The sequence below is a fragment of the Girardinichthys multiradiatus genome, chromosome 5 (genome assembly GCF_021462225.1).
Source record: "Girardinichthys multiradiatus isolate DD_20200921_A chromosome 5, DD_fGirMul_XY1, whole genome shotgun sequence".
In the NCBI taxonomy this organism is placed as follows: Eukaryota; Metazoa; Chordata; class Actinopteri; order Cyprinodontiformes; family Goodeidae; genus Girardinichthys; species Girardinichthys multiradiatus.
Window position 1 is genome coordinate 9,271,281 of NC_061798.1, and position 10,725 is coordinate 9,282,005.

Below are 10,725 nucleotides of genomic sequence, written 5' to 3' on the forward strand. Positions count from 1 at the left end.
TCAGGAATATTTGTGTAACACTTGTTTTCATAAGGCAATATTAAACAGTCCAGAGCAGGGGAAACATGGATGCTGCTTGATGCTTTGCAAAAGTTTTCATACCCTTTAATTTGTTCCACATTTTGCAATTTTGCAACCATGAGTGTTTTTTATTGTGATTTTATGTGATGGGCCAACAAGATTCATGGTTTTTATACTTTTTAACAACTAGAAATGAACCCTCTATCGAACCCAGCTGAAAGTCTTCTGGGGTGTATTTTTACCATCTTTGCATATCTAGAGATCGAAATTTGCATCCACTCTTCATTGCAAAATAGCTCAAGCTCAGTCAGGACATATGAGAGTGTCTGTGAGCATCAGTTTTCAAGAGTTGCCTCATATTCTCAATTGAATTTGGGTTGGGACTTTGAGTGAGCCATTCTAACACGTTTGTTGTTTAACCTGTATTCATTGCAGTTCTGGATGTTTGTTTTGGGTCATTGCCCTGCTGAAGCCTATTGCAGCTTCGAACAGTTTCTTCCATTGTTGTACTGTTATTAGCTTCAGCTTTTGTTTTCCTTTTTGAACAGCTTTTGTGTCCGTACTGATGAAAAGCCTTCCCTCAGCATGATGCTGCTACCACCATGTTTTATAGTGCAGATTGAGTGTTCATGGTTAAATTGGCCGCATGTAGCGTTTTGCATGTAGGCCAGAAAGTGAGCTGCGAATCCCTGCAGTTTTCCCAGGGTCATCTAGTCGGCTTCTTTGAAAAATTTACTTGGCCATCCTGTCAGTTTAGGTAGTATCTTGTCAGGTTTATCTCCATGCTATATTCTCCCTATTTAGAGATTATAAATTTAGCACTGAAAGATGTTCAAAGCTTTGGATATTATTTTACAAGCTAACCCTGCTTTAAACTGTACCACAACTCTCTCCCTGACCTGTCTCCAGTTTTCCTTGGTCTTGGTATGATGCTGTTTTTTCACTGGTCTTTTTTAACAAACCTCCATGGCCTTCACAAAAATAGCTGGGTCTATCCTGAAAATAAATTATTCTCTAGTTGACTTTATTTACTTATGGTAACCTATGAAGTCAAATGGTTGCACAGGATTTTATTTAGAGGTATCAGAGAACAGGGGCTGACTATATATACACGGCACACTTTACAGATATTTAATTGTAAATAGATCTGAAAAACACCTTCCATCTCAGTTAGGTACTACTTTGTGTTGGTCCATCATATAAAATCCCAATAAAATGCATTGAAATTTGTGGTTGAAATGTGATAAAATGTCAAAAAATTAAAGTAATTTGAAACCTTTTGCAGTTGCAACAAAATACACTTCAAATAAGGTATTTAAAACTAACAAAAACCTTTCTATGATAAAATGCAATAACTAAACAGACAAATACATAAAGGGAAGTAGCAATTATAAAGCTAGTGATGCTAAACCATGACAAAATCTAGTAATAAAAAGGAAAATCAACTGGTCCTGCATCCAAGTATTGCATCCAAATAGTGCAACTGGTGAATAAAGCGTTGGTGGAAATCTTATTTGAGTTTCTTGTGTAAGCAAGTTGAAAAAAAAAGATCTTTAGAGCACAAGAAACAAGCCAAACCGACCAAATCATAGCTGTCCAGAATGACAGTTTGCTTGGAGATTTAATCAGAAAGAAAAGCCCTAATTCAGTTCAAGGAAGAATGTTTGCAACAGCATAGTGTCATATCAAAGACCGAGATTTAGCTTTCAGGTTTTTTACAATTCTGACACCTGAGTAACCTTGGCAACGAGTGTTTTTAAAGGGATTTTTAAAGTTGTCAAACATCATTGAACAAAGTGTATGTCGTTACCAGTCCCTAGCTGATACATTCCCTTTTTAATCTCTGTGAAAGCAGTGAAGGTGAATGATTAAAAAAATGTTGCCTTTGATTTTAACAGGAAGTACATGAAATAAAATATAATCTTATATTGTGTGGATCTAGTCATAAGACTTTGATGTCCTTATGTATAAGAAGTTAGAATTGTAGGATGGCACATAATGACTTGAATATGCATTGATTTACTGAAATGTACCTTCTTAAATGCATCTTTTTCAAATTAAATGTTAAAACAAATTATTTATTGATAACTAGTATACCTATTAGTGATTGTACTAAATGGCATACTTATTAACACTGATGCATATTAAAAACGTGTATTGGTATTACTCGACCTTAGTTCTGCGTTTAAATCTGTTGATCATGGCATGATTATGATTGATAGTCTGAAAAAATAGGTGGAATTATCTGGCCAGACCTTTTTTTCCAGGATTACTTTGTTATATCTAACAATAATTGTTAGATAAAAAAGCAAGGATTATATGTGGCCTTCATCAAAGCTCCATTTTAGGGCCTCTTTTATTCGATATCTATATGCTCCCCTTAGTTCAGACTATCAAGTAATTGTGGAGTACAATAACTCCTATCAAATGTATGATGATGGCCCAACTGTATATTTCCTTCACCACATGATCACAGTCTACCATCACTGAAACAGTGTGTCCATAATATGAGTGAGTGAATGTGTTACATTTTTTTCCAGCGTAATCCAGAAAAGTGTACAAGTTATTGTTTTTGGTCCCAGAAGGTAAGGTTAGAGATCAGTACTCAACAAAACTTGAAAAACAAAAGACATGGACTTGTACTTAAATTTGAACAACTAAATTCTGTTACTAAATCAGCCTGATAACATATTTTAAAAATGCCAGAACTAAAGCAGGGCACAGAAAAAGTTTGCAAAATTGGTCAGAATATTGTAGTGTCTTCGCCTGTCTGTAAAAATCAATACAAATGAACTTGGCCTTTCACCAGTTAGTTTGTTACTCACAAAGACAAGTTCATTTTTAAAAGAAATAGATAGTATACTATTGCCTGTATAATTACATAATTTCACTGTAACACATCAAATTGATTGCCAGTCTTTCTTGCTCTAAAGATTTTAGGTTCAGGAAACCAATAGCCTTTGAGCAAAATGAAGAAAATCAATGTTGTGCTGTGGATTGCCAATTCTTTAACTTCTCTGAAGACAGTATGTGATAATTCATATCATTAGCTGCGTTTCCATTGACCTTCAAATTACGCAAATTATAATTACGAAAAACAAAATCACCAAATGAAGACACGCCGATTTTTAAAAAACTCGTTTTCCAATAAAACGTTTTAGCACTAGGATGACGTGGTTTTTTGGCTGTATTTAGCAAAACTGCAACGGAAACACTGTTTTCGCACCACACAAGTCACGTAATCAACAACTGGATGGCACTACTGGCAAAAAAGACGAGGAAGACAACAGGAAGTAGTAGGAGGATGATGGCACGGCATGGAGACAGAGTGTTTTTTAAATTTAGTTTGTGACAGCGGCATTACCAGCATTTTAGATTCCAACAAACAAAGAAATGTGATCATTTACAAGTGTTTGCAATTTTTTAATTCCGTCATCCACCATGTTTTTTAATAAGTTATCATGTGAACAAACTTATTCACGTGTGATTTTGATTGTATTTCTTATTTAATGGAAACACCGCAACTGCAAAATTGTGTTTTTTCGACATTGGCGGAATATCGACAAAGTTTTGCATACATTTGCAATGGAAACGCAGCTATTGTAAGAATCGTTTTAGTTTTCATTTCTCTGATCCTCTTTCTCTGTCACTACAAGGCTCTATCAGTTCATCGGTGTCAGACCACTGGCTAATCCGGCTAACAGGGGACAGCAAGAGAGGCAGTCTGGTGTCTCCTTCCTCCACCAACGTTTCGTCTTTGGTACCAGACTCTCCAGAGTCTCCAGTCTTCCACAGCAATGGCATTGAAGAGGAGAGGGGTGAGTGATGACGTTCATGTATTCACCCTAATGCTTTTTCATGATCTTGCTTTTGAATATGAAAAGTACAGCCCTTTCCTGTCTTTGTCATTGTCAGGCGGCTTTGAGAAGCGGCCGTTTGTCCGAGGGCTTCAAGGGCGCAGCATCAGCCTGAGAGTCCCGACCAAGCAAAAGGACAGCCTGAGCAACAAGTTTCCTATGCGCTGGTCCCTAGGTTCAAAAGAGAGACGAAAGCCTGAGCAAGTGTCCCCCCGAACACAGGACACTGATCCTGCCGAGCTAGTGCAGTACTTGCAGTCTGGCCGACGACCCCAATGCACCAAGGATTCAATAGTAAATCTGATGAATGAATCACGTAGCACCAAAAAGATGCCTGAAGGTCGGGCAGCCAGTGTTCGATCTTCAAATGTTGGGAGTATGAGTTGTGTTGGTAAGATGGAAAAAGAGCCACATTATTCTCAGGTCCCCGAGGGTCAAAGAAGGCCATCAGAAAGGACATCGGAGAAGACTTCTGGGAAGACAGCCAGTCTGAGACGGAAAAAGGAAAGCCTGGCAAAAGAAGAGAGCTCAGGGAATATGAGCACTAGCTCTAGTAGCAACACCCTTTCCAGGAGGAAGGATGCCAGGAGGCCGAGCTCCTCTAAGTCTTCACAAGATGCAGAGATGAAGCTGAGTTCCAGTTACAGTGCATCAAGCCTTCAAGATGGAACTCTGAGAAGACAAAAGGGGCAGGATGCTAATGGGGATCACCACAGTGCTGATGCAGACAAGTCAAAGGCAAAAAAAGATGAAGTGCCCAAGAGTCATGACAGTTTCTTCTCTTTTCTAAAAAGTAACTTCCTAAAGAAAGATAAGGATTCTAAGAAGTCCATAAACGGTGAGTCAGGAAAAGGAGGTGATGAGGGGGAAGGCAGAAGGAACTCATCAAGAACGTCACTACCCAATGGAGCAGCTGGAGGAAGAACTGGAGTGGAAGGAAGCAAATCAAATGGTTTGGGCCGTCGGGTTGATGAACTGGCAAATGGGAAGTTAGGAAGCTCCACCGCTAATATTAGACGCTCAAAGAGCTCCTCTAACATACCCTCCAAAGCAGAGCAAAGCATACGCAGGACAGTGTCCTTACATCGTAATGGGATGTCCACAACCCCAGCACCATCACGGAGCGTGACCACAGACAAACCGTCTTACAGCAACCCACAGAGGACTCGGTACAGCACAACCTCACTGGGACGCAAGAAGACATTCCCTGAGTCCAGCTTCTGATGCAGAGAAACTGAGATTTTTTTTTCCTAACGGAGAGCAAACCATCTTTTAGATCAAAGCAATATAGTTCCGTTTACAATAAAGTGATTTAGTGTTCCAGGAAAAAAATGACTCAAGTGGTTAGCACAAGAAAGCAGAGAGATAGAGATAGAATATTCACATATTATATATATTATAATATTATATTATAATATTATATATATATATATATATAGGTTTTTTATGATTTAAAATAAGTGCCTAAACAACACAAATGCAGTTTAAATGAATTATTTTTGTCTATCACCTTGAGCTAGTGGTGCAGACTTTATTTCCTACTAATGCAGTATGAGTGTTGGAAGACATCACTCCATTTTTAACTCAAATTGTTTTTACTTACAATCAGGACACGATGATTGTGTTCCTTTATAAGAATGTATTCTCTCTGTTGATTAACAGTTTTGAGGATGTTTTTTCTGTTTATTGTTGAATATTGTTTTATTAAACCTTGTTTAGGCTTAATTTAAATGGCTGGTTGACTTTATCATACATCAATTCAGCTCCATGGTTAATGCGGTTATTAACCTTTAGCGATTGCCTACTGTGAAGAAACATATTAATACACTATGGAACTGCTAAATATATTTAACACTATAGAAGTTTTTTCAGAACTTAGCAGACAGTTTTTTTCCTCTTTGCTCAAATACAAAATGTAGCTGAACTGGTTTTTTGTTTTCTGCTGTTCTTATGGGGGTAGAAAACCTGCCTCTTTAAGCCTTATTACAGTGAATGTTCCTGTAAAAATGACTGTTAAGGAAACTGCTCTCTGATTATGTGAGATTTGAAGCAGAGAATAAGAAGCTGGTTTCCTTGCTTAAGTGCGCAACAATTTTCTGAAGCCTGAAGTCTTCATCTCAACAGTTCTCAGAGAAAATTGTCACCAAAATCTAAGATCTTGAGTTTATTTTATTATATTATTTTTCAAAAGATTCTTCAAGATACTATTTTAATGATTTTACATTTGCATTTACTGCATGCTGCTGCTAATACAAACTAACTAAATGGCTATCACCATTGCAACAATAAAAAACCTGTTTAAACATCGGCCAAATCTTAAATTAAAAGCAGACATCTGCATTGGTACAAATAATTTCAATACAGGTTTTGTGGACCTAATTGCCGCACAGTGATAATAAAAGCCCCAGAAGATTTCGCCAGGAAACTGATTTGTCAGCGGTTATGAACCCCTATAGTTTTTCATTTTGGCATAGACGGCTTCTTTAAAAGGAAACAAAAATAGACCTTTTGATCCTCATTTTTAAATAATAATGACAGTGTTTTGCATTTGTTGTGAGCACATGGGTGCTGCTGCCTAATCAGACAACTTTGATATGTGATGCAGGACAACTTTTTCTTGTATTTTCCTGGAAACGTTCATAACATATTTTAATCAGCTGAAAATATGTCATCAGTTGTTTAACCCAAATGTTGTTATGTAGACACTGGTTACACTACTTCAGATATTTATCTTATGTAACAGATTTTCCTGCTGAAAACGACGGCATCTACACTGTGATTCCAATCAAAAACACTGTAGTACAGATGCTGCACCAGAAGGTGGCAATGACTTTAATAATATTAACGGCAAAATTCAAAACAAGAAGCACCAGGCTAAATGTTCTCCCAAAACAATCGTAGCTCATGATTTTTATGAAACGGTTTGCCCCTTCCTCTCAGCCATAAACCTTTACAGTGTTCTTTTGAAGTTTAGTGGAGACAGAATCAAGACAAAGGAATAAAAACACAAAACATGGAAACGGCTTCACTTTTGTTTCTGTTTCTAGCACAAAAATCTACTTTTAAACTTCTTCACTCTGAAGAGCATTTTGAAAAACCTCATGAGAAGCTGTTTGCTGATGTAAATGCAGCATAAAATCTCCATGTTGTTGAATACCCTGGTCAGGGTGGGCAGGGCCTGAGTCGCTCAGTAAATGCTCACTGAAACAACCGCTTAAGTTGTATTTTTCTTGCTAGAATTTTTGTATTGGTGATGTGTGAATTCTTTCTGTTGACTTTTTGTTAATCAAATATAATGAAGGATTAGGTGCTCACTTTTCAAAGTTTTTCTGTCTCTTGTTGTCTAATTTCTTCTTTGCCGACATCAACCTGCTTTATATCCATTGGTTGGTAAAGCACAATGCAGGGAATAAAGAAGGTGGTTATGGGGAGTAATGGATATTTAAGGAAAACAAAGAACTAAATGAATAATATAGTGAAATGTGGCTGCGCTGTATCAGTGCCAAAAGCCATCTCAGTCCCCTGTTCTGCTGATGTAGTAACGTGTTCAATTGTAACACATGTTCTACCTGGAAGCTACTCATCTGACAATTCAATGCTAAAGTTTATGTTCAAAACGGGGGCAATGGGGCAATGTTAATGACCTTTCTTTATTCAAAAAGCACAAACACCAGCCTCAGTAACAAAAACAATCCATTTAAGTATTTATGTTCATAACTTAGTTTATGTATTGAATGTCTACAACTGTGCAGAGCACAACTTTCAGCTTGTACAGTGTTGTGAAAAAGGTCTTACAGTTCTTTGTTTTTTTTCTTTTTGGCACACTTATATGTTTCAGATCATCAAACAATTTTACCAGACAACGATAACCTAATTAGATACACGTAGTTGTCAAAGTATTTCATTTATAAGTAACAAAAAATCCAAATCAGCCTGGCTCTATGTGAAAAAGGAATTCTCCCCCTTGTATCATGAATTGTTTTTGACATTTTGTGTTTTAGTTTCACATCCACACCGAGTCCTGATTACTGCCAGACATGTAAAATCAAGAATCACTTAAGTTTCAGTTTCAACGGAAGAACTGAAGTGTAAAAAGTTGATGGTATCCATCAGGCTGGAAAGATTTACAAAGCCATTTCTAAGGCTCTGGGACCCCAGTAAACCACAGTGAGAAACATTATCCACAAATGGAGAAAACGTGGAACAGTGGTGAACCTTCAGTATTGGCCGGGCTACCAAAAGTACCCTAAGAACACAGTGACAAGTCATTACAGAACAACATCTAAAGCACTGCTGGCCTCACCTGCCTCAGTTAAGGCTGGTGTTCAGGTTCAACAATAAGAAAGAGACTGGGCAAAAATGGCCTTCATGGGAGAGTTTCAGAGGTTAAATCTTTGCTTAGTAAAAATAGACCAGCCACACATTTACCAAAAAATGAATTAACAACCCCCAAAACATTTTGGAAAATATTCTGTAGACTAACAAGACAAAGTGGAACTTTTTAGAAAACTTGTGCCCAGTTAAATCTGGCATAGAACATGCCCCGTACAATAAAAACCATTATACCAACAGTCAAACATGGTGGTGGTAGTGTGATGGCCAGGGACTGCTTTGCTGCTTCAGGACCCAAATGACTCACTGTAATTGATGCAGCCAAGAATACTTCTTTACTAGAAAATACTGTAGAGAATGAGTTATTAGGTTTATTGAGCTATCACTATTTTACACTGGGCCCAGTTGGTTTGGAGAGCATTTTTTCCCTTATTAAACTTGAAAACACTTTTTTGAACTTACTTAGGTTATCTTTGTCTGATTTTAAATTTTGCCTAATGATTTAAAACATTGAACTGAATTATGTGATAAGATTAATATCCAGAGTTGGATGGAGCTGCTGCAGTCGACAGGGCTAGAAAATATCTTCCCATGGGCATTCATTTTCTGCTTTCATTTTTAAAACACTTCTTTAAATTTTATTTGGAAATTTTAGAATGAAAGCTGTCTTTCAGTACCTTTTAAAATTAACTTTAAATCGTTTTTACGATTTGCATACATGAAGTTTGTTTCACGTGTAAACATTGATTCTCTTTTAATACACTGTACTTTAAAGTATGTGACATAAAATCTTGTTTTTAAGGAGTTGGTTTGGTTTTGTGTAACAAATCCTTTGTTTGTAATAACTTTATAGAGTCCGATTCCTTCAGCCTTCCTATATCTGCTTTTTAACTTTGTAAATAAGAACTTAATTGCAATAGTTAAACATTTGTCTAAATAAATTATTATGTAATAAATCCAAAATTGCGATGGTTGTGGAAATATGTTGACAAATGAACACATCACCTAACAAAATGTGTAACATTTTTGATTCTTGACCTGATCTCATGTTTTAACACTTCTCTTAATCTGCAGAACAGAAAGGCTGTTAGAATCTGATATTTTATTTTGTCATTTTATTGTAATATTTTTGTGGTCATTAATCATAGATTTGGTCAGTTACGCAGTGATACCATTGTGCATATTTTTTAAGATTAATGTGAAAAAGATTTATTTTTGTAAAATTTTGTACATCTTTGATAAATAAGTGAAATGATTTGAGAAAGTACTACTGCAACAACATAAACTTTACTGAAAATACACAATTAAACCTCAGAGTTTGAGTCTTTTCTTAGCAGAATGTCAAAAAGGATTGACTGTGGCTTTATTTTGGCGGTTGCAGGTGCATTTTGGGAGTGATGACAGGACTCTTACAGATTGACACTCTCCGTAAAAGGCAGAAAAGGTCAAAAATCCTCTTATTGTATCTTAAAAGCAACCTGAGACATGCGTGTATCAGTTGTCTCTTCATCAGTGCTTGCAGTGAGAACACCAAGCTTTAAAATGTTGTCTAGATTAAAGTGCATACAGAACTTCCCTCATTACACCCCCTGATTTCTCATTATGTCTCTTTTAACTTATTGTGAGAAAATGTTTTTCATGTTCACTTATTATTCTAAGTAAGAAAACATTTGCTTCTACCTCAGTATCGTTCTGCATTTATATGTATATAAAGTAGCCATTTAGATCTCCCAGACATTTTATTGTCCAATAAAGCATCCAATTTAACAGAAGTCTCTTACTCTCTTATGGAGCGGAACAAAACTGTTTGTGAAAAACATTGAAGCAATTTCACTTTGATTTTTTTTTTCTTCTAAGAGATCAATGCTGCAGTAAACAAGCAAAGGTTGTTGGAAACCTCTTTGCGCCTCTTTGATAACACATTTTCTCAAAGAATAAGGATCTCATGTGCCATATATTTTAGATGTAATTTTTCTACGTTTACGAAGACAAATTTAGGTATTTCTTCTTTGGAAATAATCAGATAAAAGTGCTTATGGATATAACATTTTTACTATATGGTTGTTTGACATACTGGTATTTTATCCAGTTTTCTTTAAATTTTGAATGAATGCTTTGCTTCACACTGGAATAAATATGATTGTAACTGAGGGGTTAGAATTAGACAGAAACTACAGCAGTAATAGGGTAGGAACGTAAGAGGTTTTATTGCTTAATATCCTTAATAATATATATATATATATATGTTTTTGGAAGGCTGCAATCAAAAGTGATCAGTCTGTGTCTGTGGCCCGAATGTAAATACACTTATATTTAAAACCTGGAGATATTCTCTGTGAAGACGGGCACATTTTAGGTAGACACCCCCCCCAAGTGTTCATACCCCTTCAACTGTTTGAGAAGTATTTTATTATGATTTTATCGACCAACACAAAATAGCACTGAACTGGGAAGTGGAAGCAAAATAATCAGAGAAATGTCCCAAGCAGGTACATTCAGCTCTTCAGCATTGATA

General features: G+C 36.4%; 1 protein-coding gene across 1 annotated transcript in view; it reads left to right on the top strand.

The window, feature by feature from the left end:
* Positions 1-9,524, top strand: part of usp43a (ubiquitin specific peptidase 43a) — a 221,709-nt gene extending 212,185 nt beyond the window's left edge. The window contains exons 15-16 of the mRNA XM_047365938.1: positions 3,678-3,839; positions 3,937-9,524. Coding sequence (XP_047221894.1) covers positions 3,678-3,839; positions 3,937-5,102 — 1,328 coding nt within the window. The 3' untranslated portion in view covers positions 5,103-9,524. The remainder of the gene's footprint in view (positions 1-3,677; positions 3,840-3,936) is intronic.
* Positions 9,525-10,725: the final 1,201 nt, after the last annotated feature.